This window comes from Myripristis murdjan, chromosome 18 (assembly GCF_902150065.1).
Source record: "Myripristis murdjan chromosome 18, fMyrMur1.1, whole genome shotgun sequence".
In the NCBI taxonomy this organism is placed as follows: Eukaryota; Metazoa; Chordata; class Actinopteri; order Holocentriformes; family Holocentridae; genus Myripristis; species Myripristis murdjan.
This window is the reverse complement of record NC_043997.1, coordinates 11,618,463-11,635,209: the sequence shown is the minus strand read 5'-3', so window position 1 is coordinate 11,635,209 and position 16,747 is coordinate 11,618,463. Positions and strand designations below refer to the sequence as shown.

Below are 16,747 nucleotides of genomic sequence, written 5' to 3'. Positions count from 1 at the left end.
TCTTAGGACTGCTTTTATCACCATCAACTTATTTTATAACCACTATTATCCTATTTTTTTCTTTCAGGATTTCCTTAAGTTTATACTGTCTCATTTTATTTAAATTTTCCTTTATACAGCTCTGCCATAAGTTCTACCTTTTAACAAAGTTTATAATGTTCAGTTTTTGTTGACATTGTGGAGAATGTGTACAGTTAATTTAATGTTTATTATTGAGGTTGTAGTTTGCAGAGGTCTTGTACTGGACTACATTATATTGAGGTGTTTCTAATTTATTGTCCCCCTTATTTGTATACAATGAGGGGGACCTCTCAGTAAAATGCAGTCCAGTACAACAGACGGCAGCTGACTATGAGCTCAATGCCAAACACAGAACTGAAAGAACACCTCTATTACTGTGACAAAAAGAAAACCTGAGTAAACTTGGCACAACAGTTGGATTGGATTGGATTAGATTGTGCAGGTGGACCTGATAAAGTGGCCACCTGAGTGTGTATTGTTTTTCTTTTAAAGCACTTTGAGTTGCATGTTAAGTGCTATATAAATGAAGTTTATTATTATTAGTAGTAGTAGAAGTAGTACTTCTTGTGAGGATAAATCTACAGTCGTTGGGTGTTTCAGTAGTTTTGAAAATGTGATGTTTTAGATTCGTAGTTATGTCTGTAATCCATTTTCATGAGATAAATTTCAATTTGTGCACCCTGAGTGTTGCTCACATTAACTGAAGAGGAGGTACATGATGCAGATTGAGGGAAAGTGGGTGCACTGAAAAAGTTACCAATAACACTTCATCACAAAATCAGTCCTGAAATGCGCTCAACATCACAGATTGATGATGATAGCTAGCAGTGTGAAGGTTATCCAAGGGGGGATTTTACCTTTAAACATTCACAATGCTGCCCGGTTTTAATGAGATTTCGCCTGCGGGCTGAATAAAAGTTTGATACCTCAGCCATGTTGATGAGTCCCAGGGCGAGGGTCTTGTAGCCCAGGATGGTGCGGTTCTTGTAGCGCTTACGACGCTGCAGCATGATCTGAAGCTTGTTGGCGTCCCTCTTCAGAAAGTGGGGGTACTGAGGATACAAACACACACGCAGACATGTAAACAGAGCTGCAATTAATGATTATTTTATTTACAGATTAATCTGTGGATTCTTTTTTAGTAAATCAATTAGATGTTTGGTCCATGAAATGTCAGAAAATGGTGAAAAATGTTGATCACAATTTCCCACGGCCGAAGGGATGATGTCTTGCTTTGTCCCAAATAATAGCCTACAACCTGAAGATATTTAGTTTCATGTCACAGAAGATTAAAGAAACCAGAAAGTAAGTCACATCTGACAAGCTGGAATCAGAGAATTCGGAAGTTGTCCTCTTAAAAATGGCTCAAAACAATTAATTGATTATCAAAATAGTTGGCGGTTATTTTAATGGTTTGCAACTAATGAATTATTCAAGTAGTTGTTGCAGCTCTGCAGGTAAAGAGACACAAGCAAACCTGCACAGACACAGGCGCACACACACAGAGCTGACAGGTAGGCCATCAATTTGCGAGACATGTTTAGACGTAGATTGATGAACTGATGACACTCATTTCCTGGGTCAGGTTAATTAGGGTAATCTGTCTCGTTGCATAAGGCGTGCACACCCACAGAGCTATCCCTGGCTTCCTGAAGTGACGAATCTCACTCAGTCAAGTCTGAACTATGACATAACCCGCCATGAACGATCTCGACGTGTGCACTATAAATGGAAAAGAACCGAGCCCTGTAACAATGTTTAAAGCCATGAAATCGCTCTCCTGTTCAGTTTAATAGGCTTCCTCTGCGTGTGGCTGCAGTGCCGCTGCTGCTGCTGCTGCTGAGAAACTCAGTGTAATGTCTGGAGAAGCTCGCTGCACTCAGTTAGAATCAAAACGAGAAGCTCCCTGACCTTTTAGCACCATTTAGAAGCACAGAAATGAAGATGGATGATTTAGAGCAGAAGAAACCCTACTGGGCATTACATTAACCGTGCTGTATGCCAAACTGCTTGAATGCACATAGAGTTCATGTCGAATGTACACATGCCGAGTCTACTGTATTATGTCTCTTGCACACTGCTCCAATATGTGTGTGTGTGTCACTATCTACTGTTAAAAGTTATCGATTTATCGTTTCATCAGTGCTGGCACAGCAAAATCTTTTTATTTACTGTTGCTAGTAAACAACATGATTTTGATTTGAACCAACAGTGTGTGTGACAAGTTGTGGAAAAACGTGGCGCAGTGACCTGAAAACTCAAGTCTCCCACCCATAACTACATGGAAAACCCCCTTTGGGCTTTTGAACTGTTGTACAACTTATTCTTACAGTATTCAGTGTAAAAGTGTATGTTTTGTGTGGTTGTATTATCATCGTTATTATTATTTTTTATTTTTATTGCTAAGTCACTTTTTCACAACTGGAAAAACTCCTATTGCTTAAATCCAGTTGCTTTTATACTACAATCAATATCAATATGCTCCCTCCACCTGCACATATAATTAGTCCTGAAGGTATTAGCTAATTAATCGATCAGATTGACTTAAACAAAATGAATCAACTATCGTTTTCACAACTGATTAATCATTTTACTTGATCAGTGAGATCAAGAAAAATGCACAAATGGCATTTGCTCATTCCGGTTTCACTGAGATCAATAAGAATAAAATTTAATTTAACGATTAACTGAAAACAGAATGAACAGGCTGGTCAATAAAAACAATCATGAGCTGCAGCCCTAGTATATAACCCACAGCTAAATGCAACAAGGGCTGTCGAAAGGCATTCTGGGAAATGTAGGAAGTCACTACCTGTGATAGATGTAGTTGAACGAGGTTGACGGAAAGTGGATATACATTCCAAAACATAAATCACAAATGTGAAAGTGTATCTGAGGAGGATTTTTCCCCTTTAATGGTGCACATATGCTTTCAAGGGGTGGAAGGGACTGAGAGGCAAAATTTAAAAGAAGGGCATTCATCTCTTTATTTTTTTTTCATTTCGAGTTGTCTTGGTGCTGCTATGTGTCCTTTGATAAAAACATTACAGCAAGAGTGATTTTTCGATGATGTGAACCCGACCTCCCCTGCTGCGTACCTGTAGGGAGAAGGTGAGCTGCAGGTCCGTCTCCGTCAGCCCCGCCGAGGACAGCAGGATCTCGTTTGAGCGAAGGATCCGCTTGGAGCCCTGGGGTGGGAGGTGGGACGTAGAGAGAGAGAGACAAACGAAAGAACATGACAGGAAAGGGAGAAAAAGCAAAGAAGACGGAGAGATTGTCAGGAGGAGATTACCATTAGCGTGCGGCAGCTAACTCCCGCGGTGTCAAAACAATGAGCTCTCATCAACCACATGCAGGGAGAGGAGCGAGGGAGCGGAGGAGGCCGGGAGAGAGGGAGCGAGGAGTGGAAGGAAGAAGGAAATTATGCAGAGGAGGAACGAGGAAGGAGAAAATGTATCAGAGAGGACAGAAACTGAATGAACGGCTACAACAGCGAGGCGACAGGGGCACTGAACAGGAATTAAAATGGCTTAGAGAGCATTATGTGTCAGGAGCTGCAAAGAAGTTATGGGGTTTACTTAGATACAAACCAAGATGGAGATGATGAAGGGAGCGAGAGGAGTGAAACAAAAGGACAGGGGGCAGCAAATGGAAGAGGAGCAGCGGCATTAAAGTGGAATTAACACAGCTTAAAGTGTATTAGGTGTCAAGAACTACAAAGAAATTGTTGGTTCGCATTGATCTGAGACAACGTGGAGATGAAAAGATGCATGGAAAAGGGCCAGGGAGGAGTAACTGGGAGACGAACAGTGGCTTAGGAGGAGAAATTAAAACAGCATCGAGTGCGTTACGTGTCAAGAACTGGCTTACTGAGATACAAAACAAAATGGAGACGACAGAGTTAGAATACTGAAGGAGGGAGGAATCGGAGGAATATAAATGTATATAAGCAGGGAAAAAAATAAAATGACATTCTGAAGAAATTCCCATTAGTGGCAGACCAAATATATAAATCTGTCATAAAGAAAGCTGTGTTGATTCTTACAGATTTGGCTGTTTTTTTTCTGCCAGCCGACTGTAAACGAGTAAGAATTCATCACTTTTAATAACTACAGGCATCATGACAAGCTGGAAAAATTGCGCGAGAGTTAGCTGCAGCCATCATTTAGCAGGACGTCCTGTGTGTATGAACATCACAAGCTTAAGAGTTGATACAGGCATCGTACAAGAATTTCAGGGAGTTTTCTTCCTGTCAACGGATAATATGCCCACATTTTTCTTATAAAAGGTAAAAACAGTGAAGAAAATCAAATAATGAGACACAAAAGAACTATTTCAATATCCACCAGTTGACAAGTCTCCCACACCTGACAAAAGGTTAAAATGAGTTTGAAATGGTGGTGAATTAAGCCGGAGAAATAACAGCTACATTAACACTGAGGTGGGAAAACGGATGAAAATAAATCACAAATGAAACACCTGTCTGTTCACATTGTTTTTTGTCTTGTAGCGAGGTGATGGCACTTCAACCATGCGGTAAAAAATTCGAAAGGACTGCTGTGTACACCCTTTGCCCTAAAGGAAACATTATCTGGCTGAAGTATTTTAGGATTTTAACGTGCTCTTTGTCACTGTTTTCCAGCCTTAAGGGTGTGTTACTGATGGTGTTGCTGCAATGTGATGACTTTGGTGATAATTATATTATGATATTATCATTATCTGTAGGTTCCCTGTTTAGATTTTGGATATATAAAATGTTACTTCCATTTAAAACTACATGAAGCAGTTTAAACTCTTTATCTTCCCGTTTGGAGGACATCTGAGCAACGACTTTACAATGTAATGCGACTATCTTGGAAATTTATTTCCTTGTTCTGCCTTGTGGGGGGAATTTTTTAAAATCTATTTTAGTAGTCAAGTTGTTATTCTGAACTTTTTTCCGTTCCATTGCTGTTAGGTATGGTTCTCCCACTTTATGCTTTAGCTGTAGAGCAACACTAGTACCTGTAGTTTGACGGCGATGACCACAGAGGTGAGGTCTTTGTCCAGCTCCTTCAGCATGATGAGCTTCTTCAGAGTCAGGTTGAAGAGCCTGCAGAGAACACACATAAGGAGATTTCAATAAGAGGCCCTTTATTATATATGAATGACAGGGTGTCCGACTATGTGTTCACACGGTGAGGAGCACAATTAGTCACCAGAGCGCCATTCATTTCCTAAAGAACTGAGCGACCGGACTGTGCAGATGTGTGGAAAGGCCACGAGAGTGCTGGCAGAGATAAGGTGACCAAAGCTGAACTTTACACAGTCGGTAGCCATAAATAAATAACTAATCAATTTCCATGCTTTGTTGTTTCCTTGCTGGTGTGTGAGTCCCTGTCAGAGCTTTCAAGGTCTTCACAATGTTTATATGAAAGGGATAAAAATCACCGCGATGACACCCGGAGAACAGCTGCATGCATTGTTAGGGCTGACAGTAAGCTCTGAAGTCATTTGATTTTTTTATTTTTATTTTTGAGTGATTCTACCTCTGACGAGAAAGCAGTCAGCGGAGTGTATACCACTGACAACACTTTGAAATCTGCTGGAAATTCACCAAAAGTTAATTACACCCACTGCCACATCCCCCTAATCCACCTTGCCTTGCGGCGTGACCAGCCTTTCCACAAAGTTTCATGATGTTGCATGAAGCCGTTTGAAAATGCATTTTTATGTGAAGTCGTGCCCCACTGTGCCAAAGCCCTACGAAAAGTAAATTGGCTCTTCTTTCCCCATGACCAACCTTTCTGCAAATTTTGATGCAACTCCATAAATAACTTTAGGAGATATTGGAAAAAAAAGCAAAAAAGCAAAAAACAAAAAAAAAAGAGAACAGACACACAGGATGGGGTGAAAACACCACTGCTGTCCGACTCCACTGGTAATTACTGGCAAAAGTTGTCTTGCTAGCTAATAAAATCAAAATTCAGTGCAATGTGCATTGAAATGCTAAGTTGCCAGCCTCACTGACCCTGTCTTGTGTACGTTCCTGCAAGTTATAAAGGCGATACCAAAGCAGAGAAAAATCCATGACTTTGACTGTTCAAAACTTTGTAGTTGCCGATCACTGCATAGATAAAACAAGAGAATCTCAGGCCACCCATAATTGATCAAAGTAAACATCCAGCCAAAACCCACTGAACAATTTTATGTTGATTAAACATTTAAAGAGGTCTGACTGGCTACAGACATCAAGGCTAAGACTGTAATACATAGGGTTTAAAGTGAAAGTTCAGTAGACATCTATGTCTGAGACGTCTGAAATATATGTCAAAAAGAATGAGCATAACCTGTGAACTTCTCTGGTGCTTAAAGGCAGACTGTGCAGTTTGAAATGGGAGGCCACACCACTTCTGTTTACTAATGTTAAGGATGAAGCTGACGAAGGATAAAACCCCTCAGGTTCATGCCAAGACTAATAACCCATAGAATTAATGCACCACTTGTAAATGCCTGTCTTGTTTCTGATATTCTGATGTCAAAAGTACACAAAAACACAAACAGCAGAGCGAAATGCCCTTATATTTTGGGTCATGATGGGGTCAAAGAGTTGCCCTGAACTCAACAGGAGGGGTAGCGTTCCCTTTGAAACGGCATAATCTGCCTTTAAACTTCATAACAACAGATGTTTATTTGTTACATCAATATGACATAATTTGTTTATGGCTTGGTTTAAAAATGAGATGTACATAGCCAAAAGAAACAGGGCTATAGGAAAGGTACAGCATAGATGTAGCATGTCATGGATGTGCTATGTGCTCAGTGGGCAAGTTGCCCTCAATGTGACTGCAGACTCTGAAAGGTCACAGGTGATGCCCAGAACAGACATTAGTCCTGTCAAAGTGGCCCTTTGACTCTGAATGTAATTGGGATGCACTAGATAAGAGCATCAGCTGGATTCACAAACCAAAAATAAAATACCAGTCCCCTAAAAGAGGAATTTGTTTGGCAGATAACAAAATAATATGCTTAAGGGTATGGATAGGAGAAATGACACACAAGCCATCAAAAGACAAGATGAATTCTGTATCAAGACACTTTATTCTGTGCATCAAAACCTCCTTGCAGCCTTGCTCTCATGTCATCTCTCCTCTCCGCCATCTGGCCTGTCTCTCTACGCGGTACCATCAAAAATAAAAAGCAACAATGTCATGAAATAACATTTGATTAATATTTGAGCATGTGCATTTACTGCTGCAATTTGATCTGATGATAGGCATTACATAAGCTTGGATTCAGGCCATGGTGGGCTTGAAATGTGTTTGATGGCTATTTTTGTTCAGGTGTCAGGGATCTTTTTTTCCCAATTAAAGCGAGCACTTGCACTAATATTACACACACACACACACACACTGCCATACTCACTCAGCTGATAGCTTTAAATTGAGCAACGATAAAAGCTCAATTTAGGACTTGGATGTCTGACGCAAAATCACCCATCTCGCAAAGAACCACACATGATAGAAACACGTAGGCGCGCTCACGCACACTCACACAGACAGGCACAAAAAGACACAAATGCACATTCAAAATCCTGCAAAACACGCACTGATCGATGCATACAACACACCCACCTACACAGACACACACCACACCCAAACAGCAGCTGTGCAGGGGTCAGTGTACTCAATAATTCATCTCCTGGGCTTTAGAGACAGACGGCAAACCACTAAAATAGACCTGGCGGGGCTGGCTGGAGGGACCAGAGAAGAAAGAGGGAGAAAACAAAGGAAAAATACAGAGATAGAGATAGGAAAAATATGACAGATAAACAAAGGAGGATCTGCAAATAGAGGCAGAGACAGACAGGCAGACAAAAGGACCAGAGAGAGAGAGAAAAAGTGAAAATGAAAGGGTGTGAAGATAGAAGAAATTGACAGAAGGAAAAGAAACATTAAATAAAAAAAAGAGTAGTTGCAGAGAAAGCCATAAGTACAGAGAGGGTAGAAACATGAAGACAGTTTGACAAAGAAGCAAGAAGAGGGAGACTGACAGAGAAGAGAGAGAGACGGAGAGAAGAAAATTGAGGCAGACGTCAGCAGACAGAATACAGACCCGGGGATGACAGCGCCTGACACCGATGTAGAGAGAGAGAGAGAGAGAGAGAGATGCACTGTCAGACATTAGATGTATAAAAAAAAAGCAGAAGTGCAGCTTTTTCAGAGTTGTCTTCGTTTAACCAAGAACGACTAAATAAAACACATGAATAAACACCAGAAACACTAACAGACTGAAGTAGAAGCAGAAGAAACTCAATAAGTAGTGGACAGAATTAGAGAAGAAGAAGGTGTGGACACAAGACAAGACAAGAAAAGTCAATATCGACGGTGATGTCCCCCACTATAGGTGAAAGTTGGGTTTAAGTTCTTAAAATCTGTCCCCACAGCGTCCACGACATTGAGCAAGAACAATTCATTGCAATGGCAGCGATGCACATGAAAAGGAAAGTCTGTTCCATTTGAATTCAAGATCGGTGGGTTTATATTAAACATGTTGGGCCACAGTGTCAAAACCTATCATTACCCAAAGTTACACCCAAAACAGACAAAATGAGGCTCAGAAAATTGTGTGATCGACAGATAAACGGAGCCCAATCCAGTCTCTTCAACAATCTGTGATCATGAGAGGAGAAAAATAACACAAAGAAAAGAAACAAGACATGAAGTAGCCTAGATCAATCGCCCAGACAAGACTGGGTCTATATAATGACAGCTAAGAAGAGGTGCTCACACACACACACACACACGCACCTTCTAATGCTACTTGTAATGACCACTGCAAAGATTAAAGGCACAGAGAGGACTGACAGAGAGACAAATATACCACTCCACCCCGTCTTCATGCCCTCATTGACAGCAGCCTCCAACTCTCCACCCTTAACTCCCTCTCATTACAGCTGGGCCTCGCTCCAAATGTAGCCCCCTGCCACTCCATCCCTCTTTATTTCACCACTAACAGCCAAGCATCCAAATGAAGTGAAGAAGCACACCTTTGAATTGCATCCAACTTTATCTAAATCCAAGACGCACTGCCGCTGCAGTCGTAGTAAAAACTGAGAGACAAAACAACAAGAGCGTGAGCGTGTTCTTCTCAATCTCCAAGGCTTTCCATGTGGATCAAAGAGGTCAAGAGAGGCTAAACCTCCCAATAAAAACAAATCAATCTTTTCCACCTATAAGTAGGGCGGCTAAGTGCAACTTCTGCTTACGCCGACTGAATTTAGATGGAATGAATCAAGGTGGGGAGGCGGCTGAGGAGGCGGCCAGGTGCCAGGGGTCGATCTGGGACTGGACAGGATCTTCCAAGGTAAGCCATTAAGGAAGTGGGGAGAAGATGGATGAAGGTGAAGGGGTGACAGGGAGAGGGAGAGAAAGACAGACTGACCGAGAGAAACTGAAGCATGGGTAGATTCAGATATGAAATAGCGCAGGGCTTCTCAAAGTCAGGACTTCGGTCAGCATCAAGACCGAACGGCAAGTTAATCCACACCCAGTCCGTATCTCCTGTTATAAATACAACACACTAGGAAGAGTGACGTTGTCTATTTTGTGTGGTGTGGCTGCAGAATTCACGCACTAACGTCACACTGGAGAATTTACTTTGGGGGTGGCGCGAAGCTTTCATTGCACCGAGAGTACCATAACAAATGTAGTTGTCAAATGATCCTGTTGGAGCATAAAACGGCAGAGGAGGGGAAAGACACCAACATGACCATAAATGACATGGCACGTCTGTCCACTGTGTGCCCGTTTGGTCTGATCGCCGGCTTACGAGTTCGGCCACAGGAGCGTGACATTAGGTGGCCCTCTGGCAAAAGTCGAATCTGGCCCAACTTCTCGCTGGATGGCTGCTGTGTTTTTCTGGATCACCCTGCGGCACATACTGCCTGCGCCCTGCTGAGCACTGATGGACTATACCCTTTCAAAACGAATGGGGGGTAGTGCATTTTCTGCCAAATTGCCTAATTCTGTCGGAAAACTGCCTTAAGTAAAAACTGGGCAGAGCAGGCACCAAATTGAGCAGCCACTCTCTGTCTCACAGACACACATCAACACCAGTACTGCACTCAGTCAGACGAGCAGAGACACAGAGCACAGATACACTACTCACAAAAAGTTAGGGATATTCGGCTTTTCGGGTGAAATTTCAGGATGAACCTAAAATGCATTATAACCTTTACAGGTGAACTTAATGTGACCTTCTGTAAACTTTTGAATGCACATGTCCAACTGTTCAATGTTTCAGTACTTTTTGCACAAGTTGCTGTTCTCTAACAAGGAGCTTAACGGCAAAATTCACATCAGGTGTTTGATGCTCCAGCTCATCGAGGTCGTATCATTAGGGAACGGCTGCTGGAGACTGGGGTACCTCAAATGGAGTGGCCTGCACTTTCTCAGACCTGAATCCCATAGAAAACCTATAGGATCAGCTGAGTCGCCGTGTAGAGGCTCGGAGCTCTGTACCCCAGAACCTCAATGTCCTGAGGGCCGCCCTTCAAGAAGAGTGGGATGCCATGCCTCAGCAGGCAATAAGTCGACTTGTGAACAGCATGAGACGTCGTTGTCAAGCTGTAATTGATGCTCAAGGGCACATGACAAGTTATTGACACTGACATTTTTTGTTGTGGTATATCCACCACTGTTGTTGGCTTTTGTTTCAAGAAATTGTTTGAGATGAGGAAATCACCAGTGTATGCTTCTATTTAAATGCCCTACTTTCATGATATAATATCACTGTAGCGTGAACATTTTACATTTTACATAAATTTCACCCAAAAGCCAAATATCCCTAACTTTTTGTGAGTAGTGTGGATACGTTCTAAACTTTGGATATATTTTACTCAAGTCTGTGATGAATGCCAGAAAACTTGACTGCTTTGCTAACCTCGCAGCCCCCTCATGCTCCCATAAAAAGAGAACCAATACAGCATCAATAAAGAACTGAACTGATAAGGAGTATCATTGAGAATAGTAGTATTGCTAAAATGACAGCAGAAAATGAATGACAGCAGAAAAACAGTAAACGTTTAAGACCGCAGTGGGGACTTGATCAGACATCATGGCAGCAGGTTATAGCTTCAGGACTGTGCTGAAACCCCCGGCACATGTGATAAATCTAAACTCAAATAACTTGTCATAGGTATAACTGTGGCTGTTATTCACTCCCTCAGGCTAGCATTACATCAGGTCCTGATATGTGTGAAGATTTGCTCATTTGAGGGAGGTGAACCGGGCACACTTGGTCATTTCTCAACAGCATCTTGCCTCACATTCTCACAGTTACTCAAATGTGCACCTGAGAGCAGCCTTGTTCAAAGGCACATCAACAGCGGCTGCTGAAGGAGGCGGTAGTAGTGCTCGTTATTTCCCCTCCACCCACATCAGCCCATTTGATCTGTGGGTTAAAACGATGACCGTCCAGTTTTACACCACGCAACTGATTTCCCAACCAGCTGCTTCTTACTGGTCATTACTTGCAAGACACAGCTGCCAAACTAAACTTGAATTTTGCAAACAGTTCCTCTTGAGCTGAACCTAAATAGCTAAGCAGATTTGCACTGTTGCACAATATGTACTGTAGATGTTGGTAAAAGTGGAACCTCTTCAGTGGCAACATCTGCTTGCTGTCACAAGAAGTGTATTTCAGTTCTGACCTTAGGTTAAGGATTAAGGATCTCTTTTACAAGGGACAATGGTCAAAACAGCAGAAGCACCACTGACTATGGGCATAAAAACAAAGAAAACATTTAGTAATACTATTAATTTATAATCTCAGAAAAGCTACCACTCTCCTGAGCTGTTTTCACTGATTTTTCTTGTACTTCTCCCATATGAAAACTGTCAGGGCACTGCGGCTTTGAAACTTAAACTTCTTACTAAGATGCCGTTATCATATCCAGACCCAGGAATTGAAACTTATTCTACTGTTAGACTCACTTTAAGCCCCTCTGGGTAGAAGCATCAGCTAAAAGCTCAAAATGTAGATCCAACCTGCACTGACACAGTTACTTGTCACCTTGGGAGAAGAGAGGCATCACATGGAAAAGGTCAAAACAGTCAGCCTGCCACAAATCATTCCCCTCTGGTTCAGTTGTCACAAGGTTTTCCCGCTCTCCTAGTCTGCCTGTCCGCTCCCTACAGTCATCACTATTTTTTATATCAATCTCAATAAAATGGAGAAGTACCGAATAGACAAGAATACGATGCAACAGCATTTAGCAAAATACCAGCGCATTAGACCATCGAACGTAGAATAGCACACAAAAAATGGGGAAAGAGGACCACAAAATCACCTTTCTCACACGAACAACTGGGAACGAAGTGTGTTACAATGCCTGATGGAAAAGAATAACAGGAGAACCTCACATTTTGGCCAATTATAGAAAAAGCAGATTAAGGAGACACCGAAATGTTTCCCTATGATTATCCAAACTCTCACTTGAACTGTGCACTTGCACTTAAACAAACCATGAAAAGTGTATGCAAATACTAATAATGCAGACATTATTTTCAAGGATTTGTAGCTATATGTAGGAGCCGTACCTCATCGTGAACAACTCACCTCTGTTATTGTCCTCTGACTTTGTTGTCTGGGTTTGGACATTATCAGGATGTTTTAAACCTTTTTTATTACATTTGTAACTGAACAATGTCAACAAAGCACTGTGGTGTCTGCTCAGCTTCTCTGTTAATGCTCAGACACCAAAGATAGTGTGTGTTCTCATGTGTACAGAGCCATTTTCAAAAACGCTGCAGTGTTTTTCCCCAAAAATGTAGGGAAAAAGTTTCAAAAAACATCCATATACATGTAGACAGGAGCCTAAGGAGGACCTTGTGTGTCTGCACAGAGGCATCGCTCATCTCTGGTCCACCTCCAGATGCTGGAGTACAGTATCTGGAGGTGGCAACTGCATCAACTGTACACGTGCTAAATAAATAAATGAATAAATAAATATTCTCTCTCACTTCCTCTGCAGAAATAGCTCTGTGTGTGTGGCTGTGTGTGTGTGTGAGACCATCCTCAGTGGGCTCTTGAGTACATCAATTTGTCAGAGAGCATCCCCATGGCTCTTTGGGACAGATGGGAGAAGACCTCTCTGTCTGCCTCTGCATGAGTGTGTGTGTGTGTGTGCATGCGCATATACAAACAATATCTGACTCACCACCACTAAATAAATGTTTTATTCCCCTTTGGCTGGTAACACCTTGTGTTTTCCCAGCAGCCAGTGGTACACAGATATTTGTTTATTTATTTGTTTGGGGAAGAAGGGATGGGAGGATGAAAGAGAAGGAGCTGACAGAGGTAGAAAACGGTTCAATACCGTCTGGGGGAAGACTGACCTCTGACATACTGGAAAGGCCAGCGTCTGTCAAACAAAGACAGTGCAAAGACACAAAACCCGGTCGCCACACACACACACACACACACACACAACCCTTTCGAGTATCAAAGCAGAGGAGGGATGTGCAATTTGAAGCCTCCGTTCTTTTTACCCCGATATCTGTCCTCCACATCTCCCGCTTCGCATGTCTCAGTGAATCCTTGACTTTTGCTGCAGGATTAATTTGAAATGCAGCAGGAGGCTCGTCAACAATACAAAAGACTGCCTTAATTTCCCTCATTATCACGGGGCAGAGAAAAGATGGAAATGAATATGGATGAGAACTTTAGGCATCGAAATGCCAAAGATGTGCTGCACACGTTTTTGTGAGATTAGGTGTGTGAGTGAGTGTGTGTCTGAGTCTACGCCTGAGTTTGTCTGTGTGTGTGTCTGTGTATTGCATGCTTGTGGCCTCAAAAGAAAATTCCAGTCTAAATCACATTAACGCCGTTTCAAACCTTGGACTGGTGACTTGCTGGTGACTTTTTGATGTTGTATTTTTGTCATTCCGCAGATAACGACCAAAAAGTACATCCTCTGACATCGCTGCAAGATATTTTTAACATGGCTACAGTTGTGTTTCATAGAAAAAAAAAAAAAAGTTCAACAACCTAAAACGGAAGCATTAGCTGTCAGGTGTCAGTGCCAAACCCTGAAAATAAATGAGCAAGGGCCTTTATTGTATAGGGAGAGCTCACTTATTTCTCCCTATAAGCTCTATTGTGCCTGCAGCCTCTCTTCTATAAGCATGGCGTTTGGAAAACCAGAATTACAACAAAACAGCACCAGAAACCCAGGCGACATGATACGAGGAAAATGTGTGATATGTGATAATGTTGTTGAATATGTGATAAAAAGATATTAAAGTTTAAGCATATTACTAAAATAGACCCAGACAATAAAAAGAAAAAAAAAATTATATATATATATACATTTCCATGGTCTGGCCAGTCAGAGCCCAGGTTGTTAGGTGCCATGTGATTGGCCAGAATCTGCTTGAGTTTGGCATGTGTGAGAGTGACGGACACAGTATTGGTGTTGTTGAATTCAAAGTCAGTTATGGCGGTCCCGTGCAAAATCATTATCTCATATTGCAATGTTAATAAATAAACGTTTACTGGTGAAGCCCCACTAGAGATGCACTATAAGGCGCCATTCCCTGTGTTCAAGCAGTGTAACGTGTTTTTGAGTGGAATTTTCCTTTAAGGAGAGGCAGGTGGTTACGGTTCCCTTGACAACAGTCCGTCATGTGTGTGACCTTGTTGTGTCACACACTCAACATGCTACATACTCAATACACAGGACATGGACAAGAGAACACATGCACGCACAGTGTGCGCACACACACACACACACACACACACACACACACACACACACACAGTGAGCCACACATACACACACTTCAGTCTTTGCACCTGCCCTTGACACCATGTACCCTTGTTTTTTTTTCTCTTTCTTTCTTTTTGTCCTTCGGCGTTTAACCCTCCTCCTGTTCTCACTCCCCCTCCGCCCTTCCTCTCCTTCATCTATTTGTCCTTTTCATGCTCTCGCTCCCTTTCTTCCTCCCTCCCCTATTAGCCCACATCCACCAGCCCTCTCCACTCTGCTTATTTTACTCCTCCTCATCTTTTCCCCCTTCCCCCTCTCCTCCACTCCTCTCCGAGGTATTGATGACTCTTCTTCTCCTCCTCATCTTTTTTCTCCTCCCGTCTTCCAGTCAGTCGTCAGTTGTTCATCTCCTCCCTTCATTAAATGGCAACAAATGTGGCAACTCCTGTCCACCTCCGTCTCTTATTCCCCACTTCATAAATCTTCTCCATCTCCTCTCCTCCAACAGCTTATGTTATTTCTCTCCTCCTGCTCCTCCTCCTCCTCCTCCTCCTCTTCGTCAGGTACAGCTGCAGCCCCCCCACACCCTCACTCCCCTTAGGTAACGTCAGCCCCCCCACACCCTCACTCCCTTAGGTAACGTCAGCCCCCCCACCCCGGTAATTGTGATCAATGGCAGCGATGGAACAGAGTGAGAGTCTTACCCTCCTCCTTTATTAGCTTCCCCCGCTCCTCTCCTCCAACTCATTATCATTCCATTACATGAATTAGTCTGTCCCTGACTCACGTCTGGACAAACGCTTCTCGTCACACACACACACACACGCACACACACACACACACACACACACGCACGCACGCACAGATGGGTACACATCCTGTATTTCTACAGCCGATAGGAAGATTGCAAGAATAAACTCACACAACCTTTGTTTTCATTCTGATGTCAAGAGGATTTGAGGCTAATTTTTGAAGTAAAAGGCAAATTACAGGAGAGTCTCTGCCCGCTTAGTCCGCTTAGAATAAACTCACTCAAAGAAAGAGAAGAAAAGCCCAATTCTTCCTTTCAAGAGCTCCTTATTACCAGATAAAATGTTATTATTCTTCAGCGCTGGCAACTGTTGGCCACACTCCATTCTTTTAACTAAAAGCATAAACAAAGAAATGCTCTTGGCAATATTTTGATGTGCTAGCAAATGGCTGTACCAATTACAACTGGTGCCTTAATGCATGGGGAAGACGTGTCATTTGTGGTGGACGGACATTTCAGCCATTTTTGAAAATTCTTGCCAACTTTGAGAGCATTCTGGTGACTTTAAGCATGAAAGTATGAATATACAAGTACAAAATAGGTAAATAAATAAATAAACTGCCATTTCATAACAAATCAATCTCACATATGCATTGGACTGATTAAAACACAGACAACACAGTACCACAGTGGCATTTAGTTGGCACAAGTGTGTTTGTGTGTGTGTATGTGTGTGTGTGTGTGTGTGTGTGTCTTCAAGTGAATATATGGAGTGAAGCCAGTCGGTCATCTTTTCCTTCATCCACTTATTTGTCAGCTTTCCAGAGTCACTAAAACTGCTGTGATCCTGGCTGATTTATGGCCAAACCTACACTCATACACATACACACACACAAACACACACACACACACACACACACACACACACACACACACACACACAAAGGAGAGCTTCACCTGCAAACCCACTGACCCTCCTTCAGATGACCAAGTTTAAGCAACAACTGATAATATTTTCAGCTTTGATCTTTGTGTGTGTGTGTGTGTGTGTGTGTGTGAGTGTGTGTGTGCGCATATAAGTGACAAATGCTCACAAAGCAGACATCAACGATAAGCCTATTGAAGACGTAGGGATCAGGGAAAAACACAGGAAAAAAAAGAGCAATTGGATCCGCAACCCTTTGGTTCACTCTAAAATGCACACACACACACACACATACAGA

At 42.3% G+C, this 16,747-nt stretch overlaps 1 protein-coding gene across 2 annotated transcripts in view; it reads right to left on the bottom strand.

The window, feature by feature from the left end:
* The window catches only part of pacs1 (phosphofurin acidic cluster sorting protein 1), a 73,348-nt gene that overhangs the window by 30,336 nt on the left and 26,265 nt on the right, over window positions 1-16,747 (bottom strand). For both annotated transcript variants that reach the window (XM_030077028.1, XM_030077029.1), the window contains exons 2-4: window positions 5,026-5,113; window positions 3,120-3,209; window positions 948-1,073 (exon numbers count right to left, since the gene is read on the bottom strand). In XM_030077028.1, the coding sequence (XP_029932888.1) occupies window positions 948-1,073; window positions 3,120-3,209; window positions 5,026-5,113 (304 nt within the window). The remainder of the gene's footprint in view (window positions 1-947; window positions 1,074-3,119; window positions 3,210-5,025; window positions 5,114-16,747) is intronic.